A 20,605-nucleotide genomic window follows, 5' to 3' on the forward strand; every position below is an offset into this window, starting at 1 on the left:
TGTTTGGAGACTCTTTGTGTTGGAATTATTGCTAAGTAACTTTATCTGGTGTTCTTGGCAGCCAGGCAAAACCTTGGCAAGGCTCTTTCTTATCGGAGCTAATTGGTTTGAAGCAGCCTTTTATCCGTGAAGAAACGGGATTCGTTAAGAAACATTAAAAGGTTGTGCTGTTACCTTTGTCTCGTGTTTGCTTCCTTGGAACCAGGTTTGGGTCAGAACAGCATCTCCATGATCATGTGATCAACATTCAGAGGCTTGGCAATGGACGCATATTTATGACGGTTGCAGTGTCCCGGGGTCACGTGATCACCTTTTGCAAACTTCTGACAAGCAAAAGTCAATGGGAAAGCCAGATTCGCTTAACGACCAGGTTACTAACTTAACAATTGCAGCGATTTACTTAACAACTGTGAAAGGAAAGGTCATAAAATGGGGCAAAACTCACTTAACAAATGTCTTGCTTAGCCACTAAGGCTCAACTGTGGTCATAAGTCAAGGACAACCTGTACTTGATTCCAACTGGAAGGTTCACAATGTATTAAAAATAATAATACAAAACTCAACAAAATGGGATCCAGACACTATGTAGAGACTTCAACAAAAATACCAAATAAATTGTCATCTTTCTGAATTCATTTGTTCAGGGTGTTTGCTCACTCTTTCCTCAGCAATATAATTTATTCATAGAGATTTCTGCTGCTATTGTTACCACGTAATAACCTTCCCATGTTTTTCCAATCTAATCCTTCCTTTGGGGTTTTTGTTCCTTTGTTTAATGATTTTAGAGCTTCAAGAAAAATTGCAGGTATAAACTCAAGGGACGTGGCTTCATGCTATTTAGAGACGTGGTGTTTTGACAAGCCAGGAGATAGGATAAAATACTTGCCCTCACTCAACTATCATTAGAACATTTTTCACCTTTTCAAAAATATAATGGGCTTTCGAGAATCAAGTGCATGATGACGGGTGATCATTTTAATGCCACATGTCTGGGTTGAATAATCACCAGTGGCAAAGTGTATTTCAAACTAATACTGATTGAAACTTAACTGAATAATTAAAGTTTGATTTTCATCAATGGTTAATGACAGTTACTCTCAGTTTTATTCATTCCTTTCATATGTGGCCATTCTAACCATTCCCCACCGATGTAGGATGACCAGGCTGAGCCTGAGGGAGGGGTCAAATGCATCATTAGTCTCAAGTCCCTTCGTGCTCACAAGAGATCAAAGTCCAGCCCACCTTGAATTCTGTTGACTCTTATCTACCACCAATTTGCTTTGACGGTGGGTAATTCAGATTCCTGTAGAGAGCATGCATGGAACACAGAACAATAGAGCTGGGAGGAGTTCGGAGGTCTTCAAGTCCAACCCCCCTCCACTCAAGCAGGAGATCCTATATCATTTCAGACAAATGGTTGTCCAATCTCTTTCTGAAAGCCTACAGTGATGGAGCACCTGCAACATCTGTAGGCAAGCTGTGTCATTGGTTAATTGCAATAAACCTGTAGTCATTTGAACCCTCTTGCTTCCTGATTATTGCACCTGATGCCAGCAATCTTATCTCTTCCAATAGTCTACCCAGAAGGGGGGGTGGAATTTCAGGAGCTTATGGCATTGTTCTATAGATATATTTAAAAATACATGAAAAACAGAAAAAGGGTAAACCCTGGAGCTTTCTTTTTCTTTTTTTCATCCACATCAGACTTTTTTTTTAAAAAAAAAAAATGTGAATTTTCATTTTGCATCTGAGGACAAGTGCTTTTCTCTTTCAAAACCCCAGCCAAATTCCTTACCAAAATTGTCCTTTCAGTTGGAAAACTCCTCCACACAAAGCACTAAAATCTGAACTACCTATTAAATATTTAGCAAATATTAATCAAACGAAGGGGCTGAAGAATATTAACCAGTCTAAAAATTGTCTGCCATCTGCTCCAACGCTGAATAGCAGAAACAACATTCTGTTCCACAGACAGCAGCAGATGCCCTTAGCACATGCTACGTTCAGATGTAGAAACTTTCCAATATTGGGATTTGAATAGTTGAAGGGGGGAAAAGTTGCTAGAGGTTCTTATTTAAATAAGAATTTTTTTAAAAAATGTATTATTAGAAACCGCTGGGCAAAAGCTCTTCCTAACTGTCATTTGTTTGTCTGACACATATAAGAAGATGCCTACTCATTTGATATCAGGGCCACGGGCAAAATAGGTCTGCAAAACTACTCCAACCAGCTTGTCTATTTTTTCTACCTAAGCCAATTTTCTCTCATCGATTTCTGCTCCAACGGTTCAAAATAATTGCCTGCTTACTTATGATTTGTAAGAGCAGAAACGGGTGAGTGGTCAGATAAATTTTACATGAACCTTCTCCTTCAGACCTGAAAACCATTCATTACTTGAGCGGTAGCTAAATTTAGTTTTGCTGCAATGAAAGCAAGCTATAATTGGTTAAAGACATATTTATCTTGGTTTTAAACATTGCTTTTGGTTTGATACTCCTTAACTAATCACTTGCCGGGGATATAGCTGAGCCAGAACTGAAGCAGCTTCTTGGAGAAGAAGCAAATTGTTTTCAAGGGAAAACAAAAACAAAAACAAGAAAGTCCAATGGAACAACTTTGCCTCCAGAAGTTGTGGCTGTTCCAACACTGGAAGTTTTTAAGAAGAGACTGGACAGTCTCTTGTTTGAAATGGTATATGGTCTTCTGCCCAAGCAGGGGGTTAGACTAGAAGACCTCAAATGTTCCTTCCAACTCTGTTATTCTGTTATTCTGACTCCTGATTTCCTGCACTTGACACTGTGCTTTCCATTAAAGCTATGTCTGCAACTTTTAATGCCACTGGGGTCAGAGCAAAAGTATTTCTAGCATCTCTTTAATCATATTTCTTCTCCTTATATCCAGTGGATTGCGGTCAGGAGTCAGATTCTATTTTCTTACAGATATTCTCAAAGGGATGTCTTGGAAGACTCGGAGTTATGCCAATGTTCATAAAAATAACACACTACAGTTCTTCATTATTTAAAACATAAAAGTTGTGTGGAACGCTCAACTGAAGGAGAAAATAAGACGTCTTGAAAAGAAACCTGAAGAGAAATCAAAGTGCTTGTTAAAATTAGTTTAAAAGTTTGTAGTTATGTGAAATGCTCCATTTTAAACCATGTCTTTTTCATATGCATTCCTAGAAACGAATTAAAGCTCAAAAAGCCCAAGTTGAGAATTACTGAAAAAAAGGATATAATTTTCCAGACAATGTCTAACTTGTTGTTGATCTCCAGGCTTTTTGCTTGCTTCCTTTCTTCTTCCAGCTGCTTTGGATTTGCATATTGTGTTCTCTCACCAGGTGAGTCTGGGTTACTTTCGAAGGTGAATTTGTCAACTTGAATAGCCATGCTACAATTGAAAAGAGAAATAATTTACTGGCCAACTTTTATGGAACACTAGCCGATAACCCGGTATATTTATTTAACGTAATTTCTAATGTTGGATTTTCCCCCTTACCAGAAAAAGCCCCCTTGTGGAGTACTGTGAAGCCATTACCATGGCAACTCCACAGTGCTGTACAGCAGAAGCCATTTTAAGGCAGTACGGTAGAAGCCATTTGAAGGCACAACAGGCTGTTTCTTAACAGAATACACACACCGAGGGGTGTTAGGGGTGTCTTACCCCCACTGTATTTGTTTCTAGAGAGAAAGTAATCTGTGTACCAACTTTGGTTGAGACGTTCCAGAATTATGCTGGAACATATATAGACACACACACACACACACAGAGAGCCATTTATATAGAGATAGATTTTGTGGATCCTGCGGCAAATATGCACCACCTCAGTGAAGTAACAGGAAACAGTGATGAGATGTACTTCTGCTAATACAGGCAGTCCTTGACTTCTCACTGCAAATGACTACAATTTGGTCACGTCGTTAAACACATCATCATGTGATCTGATGCAAGCTTTCTGATGGTGAGCCAATCTTCCCAGAGCCTCCCCCATCTCCTCCTATCTTTACTGTTGTGGCCCATCAGCTGCCAATAGAGCTAGCTGCAGAGTCAGATGAGGAACAGGTTGAGGGAAAGGGAGAGCTCGGGCCAGCTTCGAAGCCTTTGGAAGGCTCCGATAAGGAAACAGCATCAAAGAGAGAGGCAGAGCCGGGGCCTTCCGTCCTCCCCAGATGGAGAGGCAGCTGTCTTCGGGGCCTGAGCTGAGTGAGGGGGAGGAACAGATGGGGCCCATCCCAGATGCGTGTATGCGCAGAGAGGAGAGGAGAGCAAAGAAAATCAATAAGCTGGCTCTCAGGGAAAAGCAGATCTAGATGCTAGCCAGCCGCTCCCTGGATGGAAAATAAATAGGAGGGGTTTGGGAGTGACCAGTTGTCTCAGACAACCTTTTGTTTCTAGTATACAGCAAGCAAATCGGATTTCTTGGATAAACCCAGGTTTCTTGGGACTATTTATGTTTGATTTTTTTTTGTTTATCCCTGTGAATAAAAGACTTGACTTCCCTATTATCAAAAGAGGTTTGTTTTACTCATGAGTAAATGTCTTATCACTACTTGCGAAGGCTGGGTCAGAACACTTTACCTAGCATTCCCCAGTTAATGACCCATGCATCTGGACTTATGACGGCAACTGCAAACGCCAGGCTTTCCATCACTAAGCAATATGGTTCACGCGATCTCCTGCTTTATGACCACATTACTTAGATACAGAAAGTCTGCCCCCCCCCCCAATTAGGATTGTTAAGTCGAGGATTGCAGTAAAGGGAAGAAGGGAAGAAAGGTGAAAAGCACCCTGGAGGATTCGTGCAGGAGCAGTTGCGTATTACACTCTTCCCCCCCACCTCCATATTTGTGATTTGTTTTATCCAGGAGTATCTGAAATTGAAGAGTTGGATTATAGATCAATTTGTCACTCTTTTATCTCTGAGGAACCAATCGAGATTTTAAAGCAATTACCTAATAATTCTGCCTGATCAAAGTGGCACTGGCCCCTTTCCCATAGACATTTCTGTAACATTCATAAAGGACACCTCCAACAATTTCCTAGCTTGGTATTACAAAGTTTATTGGAGAGGATTGAAAAGATCAGATAGTAATTGCCCTCATCTGTCATAATCTCCAAGGTGGCTGTCCGGCAGCCAGGACATTATTGCAACGCCGGTGGAAATGCGCAAGAACCTGACAAGCAATCTACTTGTATACCTCCTCAAAGTTAAGTGTCCTGCTATGCTTCTGAAAAGTTTGATGGTGTTCTGACCCAGCTCCCCAAACACGACAAACCCTCTGTAGTTGAAGCAATGATTCCTTTATTAGGAATGCCAGCAGCTCCTGCAAAAAGTTTCTCTCACACAGCAGGCTAACAAGTCTATCCGGCAAGGAGATGAAAGGTCGTCTACTACACCTAGTCATCTCTGCCCACTGCCTTTTATCCCCAGAGCTAGGGTGGCTTCGCTAGGAGTGGTGGCTCTTCCATCCCAAGGACTGGCCTATAGATTTCCACTGCTCTCCTCTCCTCTGCCTTCTGTGCATCGGCACTAGGGTCTCTCTCTCTCTCTCTTTTCATTCTTTCTTTTTTTAAATTCAAGATTATCTACATTATATAAATTATATAAATGCCAGGGAAACCCAAAAAGCTAGAAGAAAAATAACTCCTATCACCTATTTTTTACACTCCAAAAATTTTGCAATGATACACTGATATGCTCAATTAATGGAGTAGCAAACAATGAAAAGCAATAAAAAAAGGTTAAATATTTGAAGACCGGGATTTGATTCTGATCTTCCCAAATCAAGATTACTTATCTCCAACTAGGAGCTCCTCTTTCAATAACTTGGTGGTTCTACACTTCTATTTGCATAACCTGAATCTCATTTATAGCCTGACAAGACTTCTATAAAACTTCATTCAAAATTTTGGGTAGCATGCTTTTTTTTTTAAAAAAAAAGAAGAGGTACCTTTTATTAGATTTCTATTTCTGGGACCTATATCTACAGTAACTCCCTTTTTATAACACTGTAATCCCTTAATTTGGGGTAGAGTCAGGGTAACTGGGTAGAGCTGAGCATTTACTGTCTGGATGCCCTTCCTGACACCTAAGCGAAGTTCACAGCAGATATTTTTTTTCTGGGCACCCTAGGAGATAAACATCTGCTGCTCCTTAGGATTGAACTTCAAATTTTTTCTTCACCACTATTTTTTTTTTAAAAAAATTAAATTTTGTCTTCACCACTAGGCCACCCCACCACTCAACCTATATCAGTGATGGCTAACCTGTGACACGCCAAGGCACTTTGACTGACACGCCTGTTGGTGTGGGGAAAACCTGCACATTTAGAGGCTGCCTGTGCTCTGCTCCAATCCCTGCTCCCTGCTTGTTGCGTGGAGGCGTGGTGTCACCGCTGCCGCGAGATCTTTGCAGCAGAGAACCAGTTTTAACCGCCATAAACTGAAGTTTGTCCGTTTCATTACCTCAGGAACGCTACAGGAGGAAAGGAGATCCATGAGGTTCACAGCCCTGTAAGGTGGCCTTCCGATCCCCACATCCTGCACCTGCAGTCCTGAGACCAGGGAGACGAGTTTCACAGCCCTGTGTGATAACCCCAGCCCAGTCCGTCATAAACCAAATTATTGATATTTCTTGAAGTGACACACGACCCGAGGAAGGCTACACTTTTTCCCGATTTTCACACACCAAGCTGAAAAGGTTAGCCATCCTGACCTATATCTACAGTAAGGATGATAAAAGCTCAGCATTCTCAAGTTGGAGACTGATGGACTAGATGGTATTGCAGATCAGTTGTATGGAGCTAACCACCTTTCCATAATTGCCAAAGTATGCCAATCTTATGCAAAGTTGTATCAAACCTTGATTCTTGGTATCACCCTGGTGGCGCAGTGGTTAGAATATACAATATTGCAGGCTAATTCTGCCTGACTGCCAGCAGTTCGATTCTGACTAATTCAGCCTTCCATCTTTCTAAGGTCGATAAAATGAGGACCCAGATTGTTGGGGGCAATAGGCTGACTCTGTAAACCGCTTGGAGAGGACTGCAAAGGCATCTTGAAGTGATATATAAGTGTTATTGCTTGGTCCATTTCATCCACAGTTCTGGAATTTTTACACGCAAAATGACACAAAGAATGTGTTTGTGGTTGACAAAGAATGATTCCATGAACTTCTGGATAGCTTATCTCAATTAACTGTGAAGGAATCATGATCTCATCACAATGATTAAAATTTGCCTAAAGGCCTGCCTATAAAAACTGTTAGCAAAATTGTAAAACCATCAGTTATGAAATTTGCCTTCCTGTGGTGAAGATAATTTAAGTTTTATTTATTACAACCCAAAGCCAGCATTTAAATAGAAACCAAAAGGAAAAAAAAAAACCTTAGTCAGAATAAACGCAAATACTAGAGATATATAGCAATCCATCTTAAATCTGAAATTTTACAATGGATCACCTGCAGAAGCTTTAATGTTAGGGGGGAAAACATTTTAAAAATTAAAATCTGAACTAATGCTAGAAACAATAGTTGATCCTTGACTTACAACCACAGTTAGAACTGGAACTTTGCTCCCTAACTGATATGGTTGTACCTTATTTTACAACATTTTATGCCACGGTTGTTAAGCAAATCACGTGGTCATTAAACGAATCTGGTTTCCCCCACTAACTTTGCTTGTCATTAGTCTCCTGGGAAGGTTACAAATGGCAATCACATGACCCTGGGGATGCTATCTTAATGATATTAATATTATTAATTATTAATATTAATGATATTAAGATGATGTCTTAAGTAACTCAGTCATAAGTAACTTTTTTCGCCACTACCATTAACTTCAAACTGTTGTTACACGAATGGTTATAAATGGAGGCCAACCTACTGTTGTCCTAAAGCTTCTGATTGATAAATTTGTAATGATTACAAGTATTCATTTGTACTCTTGCTGATTAACACGGCTTATATCCTTTAAGCCACTTTTCATCTATGAAGATAATATTCAATAAAGGAAGGTGATGCTTTATTGTTCCAATCATTCAGCCTCAAGCAGTCCTTGTTCCTGGTTTAAGAGTACACAAAGGAAAAATGCATTTAGTCTGCTGCTGATTAATTTTGTACTGATTTACTTGTACTTGTACTTGTACTTGTTCCTCTTGCTCCAGCACTAATAATAATGAAGTTTCAGAGATCCGCCGAAGTGTAAAACCTGGAATTTTGGATTGAAGTAATATATCATTCCTTTTTGAAAGAACGCCTAAAATTGATTGGGTCTGTCACCTTACTGCAAAGAGTATGATCACAATACTTGTTTCATCTTGAAGTACTACATGCCAGTTGGGGACGTCAGTGGATATATAGCACTTATATATCTTAAGATTCTGTTTCAATTCTTGGATAATAATGAGCTGCCATGTGCAGTGATCTGATGACTTGACTAGAGAGCAGCAGGCTCCTCTTTGCTGCTTTAGAGCGTTCCGTGATATTCAGGCATGATATTCTGCTCTGAACAAAAAATCGGGGCCGGCCAAAAGAGACCCCCCGCCGCGCGCCCGGGGAGCACCCGCTGCTTTCCCTCGCCAGGGCCAGGCGGTGGCGTGTTGCACGGAGGCTGGTCTGTGGCTGGCCCAGCTCCCTTTCCTGCCGCTCAGCAGCCTCCGCCGCACCGCCCGGCTCCGCTCAGGTATCCGGCTGGGGCTGTCAGGAGTTGCTACCGCCGGCGCAGCTCCACGCGGCTCCAGTCCCGCGTTGCCTCAGGAAGGGAAAGGCAAAACCAGGAGCCGCTGCTGCCGTTGAAAAGCGCCGCCGCGGCTCTTCCTTTTTGCCTTTCCCTTCCTGAGGCAACGCGGACTGGAGCTGCACGGAGCCGCGCCAGCAACTCCTGACTCGGGGCCTCCGAGGGAGGGGAAGGAGGAGAAGAAGGGGGGAAAGGGGGATTCCCAAAAATCGGAATTCGATTTTAATCGGAAGAATATCATGCCTGGATATTTCTCCTTCTGTTTTCAGTGAAGACCTTCCAATCTGTCTACTTTTATTTGGTTCTGGAAACATGGTACAGGTCATTTCTAGCCTGCCCAGCCCCAGAACTACTTTATATATAGGTGGCATCGTAAGTGTAACCTTGAGAGGTAAGTGTACACTTTCTATATGCTCTGACCCAGCTCTCCAAACACAAACCCTCTGAAGTAAACTCAAAGATACCTTTATTAGGAGTGCCAGCAGCCCCGGCAAAAAGTTTCTTTCTCACTGCAGGCTAACAAGGCAGTCCAGCCGGAAGATGAATAGTTGGCTGCCACACCTATTCATCTCTATCCCCTGCCTTTGATCCCCAGAGCTAGGCTGGGGGCTTTGCTAGCAGTGGTGGCTCTTCCGTCCTGAGGACCGGCCCATAGATTTCCACTGCTCTCCTCTCCTCTGCCTTCTGCATATCCGCGCGTTAGGCACTGGACTCAGCTGTTCCTCCTCTTCCTCATCAGCCACCTCCAAGGCTGTTGACTCTCCATCTGAGGGCTGACAGACAGCCCAGGCTCCACCACTGACTCTCTCTCTCTGCCAGCTCCATTCCCTCTTCCCTCCTCCGAACTCTCAGGTTGTCTTGATGCTGACCCTGACTCCCATGCCTCCTCCTCTTCCTCTGATTTGGCTGCTGGAGGGGGTGGCAGCCGACAGGCCACAACACTATAAGTGTAACTTTTCTATGAGAGCCATCATGGCTCAGTGGTTAGAATTCAGTACTGCAAGCTACTTCTGCTGACTGCCGGGTGCCTGCAATTTGGCAGTTCGAATCTCAACCAGGGTCAGGGTTGACTCAGCCTTCCATCCTTCCGAGATCGGTAAAATGAGGACCCAGACTGTTGGGGGCAATAGGCTGACTCTGTAAACCGCTTAGAGAGGGCTGTAAAAGCGCTGTGAAGCGGTATATAAGTCTTATTGCTATTGCTATTATTTGATATTTCTATAAAAGATGAACCAGGTTCCTTTTAGAGCTTTATCTTTCAGCACAAGGGACACCTTTGTCCCACTTAAAGGGAGAAATAGCATACAATGCCTTCTGCTACTACTGTGCACACATTTGAATTAAAAGTTAGTCGTCAGAGTTAAAAGTCTGTCTCTTCCATCCTTCCGATTGCTGGGAAGAGATGAAAGAATAAACTGCCCCCCAAAAGGTCAATACTGATTAGTCAGAATGTGCATTATTAGTGATATGGAAATTTTCTATGATATGGCACCATTTTTTGCACAAAGTGAGTATGCCGAAGAGTTAGAAATTGCAAATTACACAAAGACATATTACAATCAACAACATCAAGGCCAAATCCAAAATTTAAGGAATCTTGAGGTCACAGAGAACTCCTCATTAATACCTTCTTGTGTACAATCTCTGCTGCATACAACCACAGCCATTGTTGAGAAAAATGCTGAAGATCATTAGACCAGAAATTTGAAATAAAATGGTCACTATCGTAGCAGCTTTATATAACCAATGGTGCAATTCAATTTGGAATGATCTTCATTGTTCTAAGGTCAGGACCTCAAAAAAAGGTCATAATCAAACTGGAAAGGGTTCATTGGACCAGTCAGCTGTTCATCCTTGCTGCAACATTTGTTCGATTTTTATTTTTTTTGCAAGGCGAGAATAAAAATTAATAGGGTCTCTGAGCCAAACTCTACAAAGCCCATCTTTTCCTTGTGCGCGTATATGTCTTCCATCTTCTTCATTCATTATTCTACCATTTCTGCTGTTGTTAAAACATTTTCAATTTGTTCACATTTTGCATGTTTTTCTGTATTAGATATGCACATGACTACTTGTGTTTTATTTGGTTACTTCAAACATTTTTCTGAAATTTGGAATTTATTTTCACTATGCCATATTTCAGGATATGTACAGTCATGTGAAAAAAATAAACACACTCTCTTTGAGTTCAATGGTTTATCTCAGAGGTCTCCAAACCTGGCCACTTTAAGACTGGTGGACTTCAACTCCCAGAATTCTCCAGCCAGCTTGCTGGCTGGAGAATTCTGGGAGTTGAAGTCCACCAGTCTTAAAGTGGCCAGGTTTGGAGACCTCTGGTTTATCTTATCAGGACATAATACAAATCATAAGGTCCTTAGCAAATTTTTAAAAGTAGGTAAATATAACCTCAGATCAATCAGAATAGAGCTGGAAGGGACCTTGGAGGTCTTATAGTCCAACCCCCTGATCAAGCAGAAGAACCTACCTGGAGGTAGGGAAGGGGAGGGGAGGGGAGTGAAGGGATAGATGAAGGGGAGGAAAAAGAAGGGGGAGGGGACCTATCAGTGATATCACATGTGATTTCAGATAGAGTCCTTCAACTGGGTATGGTAATCAGCTATAACATCAACTCTCTCGCACCTACTAACCAGAAACTACATCTATCCCATGTTTAATAAAAGCAACCGCATTAGTTAAAATTTACCGTTTACTGCTGATCTATCGTTTTTGCTATATTTAACAGGTGGATTATTAACATAGTTTAAAAATAGCAGCTTCTTTGGGAAAGCTTCCCAATTAGTAGCATTTGCCACAATAACCTTTCTCAGAATAAATGCTATGTGTAAAACTGATAGAGTTACTATAGCAACTGAAGGCAATTTCAAGTCACCATTAATGAGAAATGCAGTATTTGTGTCACAGAAAAAAACTGGATGCTGTTGTTAGGTGCCGCTATTTAAAGAATGTGGTATTTTTGTTCTGTTCCAAGAAGCAGTATAGAGTAAAGGGGCTAGGAAAGACTGTTTAACATCTTTATAGTAATCATACTGGATGATCCCAAAATGACATTAGGTCCTTAAATTGAAAATGAGAAAATTCTCAATTTTCAGCTATATCTTGAATGGGTCTGTAGCCTGTGTGTCACATGTGCACATACAATAGATCCAGGAACAAGCAAACCCAGTGAGAGTGTTTGCTAGGGGTAGCAATCCGACACACAAACACAATCTTTCAGTTAGAGAAAAAAATATGAAAGCTAGATATAATTAATGGATTAGTTAAAAAGGACAATAGATATTTTTCATTGATAGAAATATATAAGCTAAGATGAAAGATAAAGAGATAGTGATATTAAGTACAATAAGTATAAGATAAGTCTAGAGAATGATACTATGTAGTGAATATGATTGTAAACATTATCTGTGTTGCACAAAATATTTGTAACCAGATGACACGTCGTGAAATGGAAGAAGATACGTTTGTAATAAAAATAAAATAAAAAAAATTTATGCAAAACCCCCACCCCAATCTTTCGAGTCCTTGCCCTGTGGCCCAGTGGTGGTTTTGAAAGGGATTTACCGCCGGTTTGGTGGGCGTGGCTTGGTGAGCGCGCTTTGCATGTGTGTATTAACTTTGCGCGTACGAGTATGCCAAACACACACTTTGCGCGCACTCAGAGACTTTCCTACTCACCCCCTGCAATCCTGCACTCTCCCTATAGCTTCAACAGCTGACGTGCGGCAATCGGCTGTGCCGCGCAAAACAGCTGCGCTTCAAAAGCAAGGAATAAAGGGAGCCCTGGCAGGCGGGCGGGCCCAACAGCAGCTTGTCAAGAGAGAACCAGTTCGGTCTCAGCTGATCTTCGCCGCTACCGGTACGCCAGAACTGGACCGAACCGGCAGAAGATCACCACTGCTCTGGCCTATACCCGTCCCTCCAAAAAACTGTTTGTGTTCTGTGTGCAATATATTTATAATTAGAGAATTTTTAAATTGTCTCTGGAAATAGCATGTAGCTTGCTATCAAGTATGACAAGAGAGAATGATGTGCCATTTTCAACATTCACGTGAGGTCCTTTTCAATAACAATCCTCTGCGCTGTACTAAAAAAAAGTACAAGTAGTCTTTGACTTACAACCATTCATTTAGTGACCATTTGAAGTTACAACGGCACTGGGGGAAAAATGACTTATCGTTTTTCACATTTATGACCTTTGCAGCATGCCCATGGTCACCTGATAAAAAATTGGATGCTTGGCAATTGGCTCACATTTGTGACGGTTACGGTATCCTGGGGGGTCATGTGATCCCCTTTTGCGACCTTCTCACAAGCAAAGTCAATGGGGAAGCCAGATTTGTTTAACAATTGTGTTACTACTGTGTTTCCCCCAAAATAAGACCGGGTCTTATATTAATTTTTTGCTCCAAAAGATGCATTGGAGCAGGGGTCACCAACCTTTTGGACCTCAGGGACCACCAAACTCAATATTTTAAATCCTGAGGACCACTAATGTGAATTTTGACTGACGCGGCTTGCTGACGTTGGTGGGAGGGAGAAGGAAAGAGAGATCTGATCTAACCTCGTAGGGCTGGTGATGTTCTATCTCTCTCTCTCACACACACACAGATCTCTCACATACACTGTTAGGAATGTAAGTCACCTAACAGTTATTTGGGTTCGAAATATATAAACTAGGATACACAGTTTGATACTATGTCTTTAAGAGAATGCTAAACTGTAATTGGGTGTGTTTTCTCAAACGGCCATAAGATGGAGCCAGAAACCTGGGTTGTTTAGTCTCAGAAGAGAGTGTGAGTGAGTTTCTGTTTCCTTCTGTTGGAGAGTATTGCCGTTCCTTCTAATGACTGTTACTGATTGTTGATGTAAGTCTGTTACTGAACTGTTTTTGATACTGGACTTTGATATTTGGATTTTCCCTAAACTGAAAACTGACTGCTTCACCTGTGACTGACTTGGACTGCTTGTTTGGACTTTGCTTAAACGTTTATTGGAAGTAAAAACCTACATTTACTGTACAGTGTATCTGTGTGCTGTTTGTGTGTTATTCTTCACTAATCTCACTACGTCTCCCTGTATGCGCTCATTCTCCTAACGGGGAATTACCTCAACACACACCCCACTCCATCCAAGGCAGCCACATTCCTAGCCTGCTTTTGAGCTCCGTTCTCAGGAGGGATGGGAAAGAGAGGTCCGATTTAACCTCAAGGGCTGGTGGTTTTCTTTCTCTTTCTCTCTCTCTCCCTCACACCCCCCCCTCCAAAGCAGCCACATTCCTAGCCTGCTTTTGAGCTCCGTTCTCAGGCTTCATGCAAGGAAAGCAGTAGAAGCAGCAGAAGTCTTTCTTTCTGTCCCTCCAAACTCCGCCAGAAATGAGTCTTTGCCGGCGCAGCCTCTTGGAGCAGGATGCCTTGCAGGATCCCAAAGATTCATTTCTGGAGGAGTTTGGGGGAGAAAAAGAAAGACTTTTGCTGCTTTCCTTGCGTGCAGCCAAAAGCAGAAGAAGAAAGAAGCAGAAAGGAGCAACCCGGTGGCCAGGCAAGTTCCCCTCTCCACCCTTTCCCGCCTCCCCTCACTACCTCATGTTGTTCGCAATGCAAGCGACGCAAGCCTTGTGTTCCCGCAGGCCATGTGGGCAGCACAGCCTTGTGTTCCCCCGCAGACTAGTTTAATTGCTTTTCGGGGGGTGACATTTCTCTGCAGACCACCCAAATTTTCTCACGGACCACCAATGGGCCATGGCCCACCGGTTGGCGACCACTGCATTAAAGCTTATATTCCAGTCAGGTCTTGTTTTGGGGGAAATGCCATACTAAATGCCTCCATCTTGCTGACAATCTTAACTGGGGCTTATTTTGAGGGTCGGTCCAGTAGGGCTTATATTACGAGCATCAGGAAAAATCATGCTAGGGCTTATTTTCCAGTCGGGTCTTATTTTGAGGGAAACATGGTAGCTAACAACTCTAGTGATTCACTTAACATTTGTGGCAAGAAAGGTTATAAAACGAGGCAAAATTCACTGAACAACTGTCTTGCTTAACAACAGGCATTTTGGGCTCCATTGTGATCGTAAGTGGAGGACCACTTGTAGTTTGTACTCTAGGAAAACAGCTGATGCTAACACAAAATGTTTGCATGGATCAGTTTCCTATCTCTTGTCTGGCTTATTGTTTAGGTGAGTTCATTATTTTCTGGGAATGCACACGAAGGGAAATTGGAAAAGCTGCCGCTGTTTTCCATCGTCAGAACATCACTTCCCAAGCTTCAGCTAATACTTTCAGAGGAGGTTTGTGGCTCTATTAATGCCAAAAGGGTTACATAAATGATAATAAATGAATACCCGACGTGTTCCGCTGGCTGACAAGCGTTTCAGTTTCAAGACAAATGAAAAGAAAATCTCCATTAATGCGGAAGGGAGAATGAGGCAGTTGGAAATTTGGAAATTGCAGGTTTCCTCAAGAAAACAATAATAAAATAACAACTTTTTGCTTTTTTTGACGTCCAGAAGCTGATTATACAGATCAGCCTAAATTTTCTATAGCCAGCACATTCTTTGGTTGCCAAAGAAACTATTTTAAAATGCAAACGAAAGAGCGGCATTTAATGATATGCTTCACCTCTTTTCCTACTTTTAATCACCTTTAATTGCATACTTTGCCTATCTTCTTCCTGTCCAGCTCTTCCTTTTATTGCTAACCTGCTATTGCAGTTAAAAAAAAATACTTTTTTTATTGTGAGAAAGGGAAGAGGTGATTCCATCAGGTTGCCACCAAACTGGAATGAAATCACTGGATTTTTAAAAGGAAAATAAGTCACTAAAATGGTTGTTGAACATGAATTGTTATCAATTTGTCATTGTCATTGTTATCAGATAATCCAGACTATCCTAAAATGACTTTTTTTCCCCCTGGGGAAAACTCTAGGCCCTGGCGACGCAATGGTTAGAATGCAGCATTGCAGGCTGATTCTGCCCATTGCCAGGAGTTCGATTCTGAAGGGCTCAAGGTTGACTCAGCCTTCCGTCCTCTTCTAAGGTCAGTAAAATGAGGGCCCATATTGTTGGGGGAAATATACTGACATTGTAAACTGCCCAGAGTGTGCTGTAAAGCACTGTAAAGCGGTATATAGGTCTTAAGTGCTATTGCTATAACATAACTCTGTTAAACTCAGCTGTACTGTTTAGTTAACTGCAATATCATATGACATTTCTGTATTTATTTGTATCTTCCTCGTTTTTACAAATAACTGAAGGTGGCAAACATATCAAACATCCCTTCCTCCTCTGATTTTCCCCAGAACAAAAACCCTGTGAGGTAGGTTGGGCTGAGAGAGAGAGAGAGAGAGAGAGAGAGAGAGAGAGAGGGAGAGAGAGGGAGGGAGAGGGAGAGGGAGATTGACCCAAGATCACCCAACTGGCTTTTATGGCTAAGACAAGATTTGAACTTACGGTCTCCTGTTTTCCAGTCTGGTGCTTTAACCACTAGACCAAACTGTCTCTTACCGTTCTTATATAATTTTTCTTTCTTTTCTTTTCTTTTCTTTTCTTTTCTTTTCTTTTCTTTTCTTTCTTTCTTTCTTTTCTTTCTTTCTTTTCTTTTTTCTTTCTCTTCTTTTCTTTTTCTTTCTTTTCTTTCTTCTTTCTCTTTTCTCTCTTCTCTTTCTTTTCTTCTTCTTTATTTTATTTTATTTTCCTTTCCTTTCCTTTCCTTTCCTTTCCTTTCCTTTCCTTTCCTTTCCTTTCCTTTCCTTTCCTTTCCTTTCCTTTCCTTTCCTTTCCTTCCCTTCCTTCCCTTCCCTTCCTTCTCCTCTCCTCTCCTCCCTCCCCCCTCCTCCTCTTTTCTTTCTTTCTTTCTTTCTTTTTTTCTTTTTCTTTTTTCTTTTTTCTTTTCTTTCTTTCTTTCTTTTCTTTTTCTTTTCTTTTCTTTTCTTTTCTTTCTTTTCTTTTCTTTCTTTCTTCTCTTCTCTCTCTTCTTTCTTTCTTTCTTTCTTTTCTTTCCTTTCCTCTTTCTTTCTTCTCTTCTCTTCTCTTCCTCTTCTCCTCTCCTCTCCTCTTCTTCTCTTTTCTTTCTTTCTTTCTTTCTTTCTTTCTTTCTTTCTTTCTTTCTTTCTTTCTTTCTTTCTTTCTTTCTTTCTTTCTTTCTTTCTTTCTTTCTTTCTTTCTTTCTTGTTTTTCTCTCAAGTCCTCCTCCATATATTGTCATATGGCGGGGAAATGCAAAAATCTTACTCTTACAAAAATCAATTCAACAAAATGAACTTTTCAAATTAAAATACCTTCTTCCGTATAAGGCTGGATAGACATACTATAAACGGATGTATCTTGTAAAAGAGGAGAACCCAATGAAAAAAGAAAGCCTGAACTTACCGCTGGCATTCTCCAGCATGCAACACTAAATCTTCATTGTTCTTTGCGCTGATCATGAGTTCATGTTCCGTTGAGTTGAATACATCAAGGAGCAAATGGCATTGGCGAGTACTATTTGGAAAATTAAAATAAATATCCCATCAAACATATGGTAGCAACAATTATTATTAAACATACTGTACACTTTCATACAATCTGTGATGACCCGGGGCGTGGCACAAAAGCAACACAGCCAGTGAACAGGTCTAACACCCCTTTGTTGCTCCAACTTTGCCCCCAAACATCCCCGTGTTTACTACAAGTCCTGGAGCAAAGCTCTCACACACATCTTCAACAGCCTCTGGCTGCAAGTAGTCCAGTAAGCCAGGTTAGCCGAACAATAACCAGGGCCAGCAGTCTTAAGTAATCCAGGTTAGCCAAATAGTAACCAGAGCAAGAAGTACAGAGCACAGTAATCTCTAGGCATCAGCAAGTGCATACAAGACTCCATTCCCAACAAATTCTCCTTCCCACCGGCACTTCCTACATCTCAGTCCCCAGGTATGCCTTGTGAAGTGGGGCAGGGCCCTCTCCTCCCTGGTAGCTGGCTCAGTCTGCGTTGTTCTCTCCTTCTCTCTTCTCTCCGTGCCCTAAGATCAGGAGGGGGTGGTCCTTGCTCTTCGCCGGAGCTCTACTCCTCCCTGTCTGCAAGCCTTTCTAATCCTGAAAAACCCTGCCCAGACTGACTCTGCCCTTCCCCAGTTTTCTCCAAAGCCAACAGAGCCGCCCTCTCAACCTCTGTCAACCTCTTTTTCCAGTTCATCCCCCTCCCATTCAGACTCCAACGGGGGCATGACACAACGCATATGCAACCTACAAAATACAGAGTTCTTATACTACCACCTTTTACAATACTAGACAACAGAGTATCAACAGTAGAGACCTTCAAGTTTCTAAGGTCTATCATATCTCAGGACTTAAAATGGACACCTAATATAAAAAAACGTCATCAAAAAGCACAGCAAAGAATGTTTTTCCTGCACCAATTCAGAAAACTCAAACACCTGATTCAGTTCTACAGAGGAATTATTGAGTCTGTCATCTGCACCTCTATAACGGTCTGGTTTGGTTCTGCAACCCAACAGGACACAGACTTCAGAGAGTAATTAGGACTGCAGAAAAAAATAGTTACTACCAACCTGCCTTCCATGGAGGACCTGTATACTGCACGAGTCAAAAAGCGGGCTGTGAAAATATCTATAGAGCCCTCACATCCTGGACATAAATTGTTTCAACTTCTACCTTCAAAATGACGCCATAGGGCACTGCACACCAGAACAACTAAACACAAGGACAGTTTTTCCCCCGAATGCCATCACTCTGCGAAACAACTAACTTCCACAACACTGTCAAATTACTTAGTAAGACTATATTACTATTATTCTTCTCATCCTTCCTATTACCTATCTCAGTGATGCCTAACCTTTTCGTTGTCGTGTGTCGAAATTTATATTGCTTTATTTGTTTTCTTAGTATGTTTTGATTGCATATTAGTAACCTATGTATGATTTGATTGCTTATAGTAACCTATGACTATCACTAAGTGTTGTATCTTATGATTCTTGATGAATGCATTTTATTTTTTCTTATGCACACTGAGAGCTTATACACCAAAGACAAATTCCTTGTGTGTCCAATCACAGTTGGCCAGTAAAGAATTCTATTCAATTCAATTCAATTCAATTCTATCGCACAATTTCATCATTGAATGAGACTCTGATTATCTAAAAGAAAATATTTTTCCCAAATAATTTACCTATAAAGGGGGAAAGGCTGCTACAACTATGATGTTGAGAGCAGATTAGGTTTTCTGACTTTCCTTTATTATTAATTATTAATGAATTACATACATTCATTTGATCCCAAAGCAAATTTCATCTTATCCTCTACACAAATACTTGTGGCATCCTGGTCAAATGTACCAGAACTGCACCAATAATACAGCAGGGAATATTCTGCACATGGCACAACTGTGATGAGGAGCTGTTATGAACAACTAGAACCTAAACAGGAGTTGGTTATACCATTATTCACCTTAAATGAAGAAATATTTTTTTCTCAATTACCACAACTTACCTTGTTGCAGGCAAGGTACTGACACGTGTGAAGAACACAGATGGCTCAACTTCCACATGAAGTCCCAGGGACAAGTTCCTATAATATCCATCAATATGTCCAGGGCCTCCTGAGTATCTGAAATTCAAGATGGCTTCCAGCGTCTAAAAATGGAATGGTTAAAATCTATTTATTTCTGCCATGGTGCTATTCGTTTCTACGTTGTTCAGATAGCTTCAAACGCTTTACCCAAACATGTAAGTATCTAATTACCTGTGTAACATGATAAACATATCATCAAATGCAGAATTTCAACATTAAGGAGATGTTGTATAGGAGATGATCAGGCTGAGCCCAAGGGTGGGGTCAAATGAATTATCAGTCTTGAGTTCCTTCCCACCCACAAGAGATCTAAGTCCAGCCCACTTTGACTTCCATTAATTCTTATCTACCGCCAGTTTGCTTTGGCTGTTAATAGTTCAGATTCTTATAGAGAGCTTAAACATACAAGTTTAAACTTGGGAGTAAGAGCAACTTTTGACTTCCTGCTGGCTTGATTATTGCTGATAACCTTTTGGATGCATTCTGTATGTTAGTCCATTTCAGATACCTTGGTTCAAAAACGGTTGCCCTATAGTGCACTGTTTCGGCCCAATGAAAGGTTACAGCCACAAAGCAGGAGACAGATTTGTTTGTTAAAATTTGTCAACCGTCTCACTGTGGCTAATCTTGGGAGGTTTACAACAATAAAACGGATTAAACTTGTACATGTAACAATAGCAAAGGACTAAAACAATAAAAAATAAACAAAGGAAGTACAATAATATGAAATAAAAAAGATGGGTGGAGAGGGAGCTGGAAGTTCAGGGGGGAAGTGTGGGTCAGCAAGTTAGTCTAAGCAACCATCTCCAGTGAAAAGCTCCACTGTTGGGCCCCAGGCCAACTGGCAGAGCTTTAGGCTTTTGCAGAAGGATAGGAGGGTAGGGACAAATTACACCCTGAGGGGGAGTCAGGATATTCCAGAGGGTATACAGACACACTGCCTGGTCACACTGGTTCAGGAGAACTGGTAGTTGTGATCACTGGCTGGGCACGTCCACCCGCCCCTACGCTATCCTTTCCATATATAACTAGTGAACCGGTTGTTAATGTAAGGACAACCTGTCAGCGTTCCAGCAAACCTCCATTCCAATCAGTAACTCCGAGACAAGCGTCATCTCAAAAGTACCTTTATTAGAATAGCACCTGGCACATCTGTGGAATCTCGGAACTAAATTCCTCGGAACTTTCCACAACGTCCCAACCTACAACGCATCCCCTTTCCCCCCATCATCACATCACATGAACCAATCCCAAAGATCCTTTTTGTTCCCCTGCGCCACACTTCATGACC

The 20,605-nt window shown here is 41.5% G+C and overlaps 1 protein-coding gene across 6 annotated transcripts in view; it reads right to left on the minus strand.

Annotated features, from left to right (window-relative positions):
• TRAPPC9 (trafficking protein particle complex subunit 9) overlaps positions 1 to 20,605 on the minus strand; it is a 315,827-nt gene that overhangs the window by 203,139 nt on the left and 92,083 nt on the right. For all 6 annotated transcript variants that reach the window (XM_087962255.1, XM_087962252.1, XM_087962256.1 and 3 more), the window contains 3 exons: positions 19,234 to 19,376; positions 17,119 to 17,229; positions 3,237 to 3,390 (listed from right to left, as the gene is read on the minus strand). In XM_087962255.1, coding sequence (XP_087818381.1) covers positions 3,237 to 3,390; positions 17,119 to 17,229; positions 19,234 to 19,376 — 408 coding nt within the window. The remainder of the gene's footprint in view (positions 1 to 3,236; positions 3,391 to 17,118; positions 17,230 to 19,233; positions 19,377 to 20,605) is intronic.

Source organism: Notechis scutatus, chromosome 3 (genome assembly GCF_049901735.1).
Source record: "Notechis scutatus isolate UNSWTSFEM ecotype Mainland chromosome 3, rNotScu1.2, whole genome shotgun sequence".
Lineage (NCBI taxonomy): Eukaryota > Metazoa > Chordata > Lepidosauria > Squamata > Elapidae > Notechis > Notechis scutatus.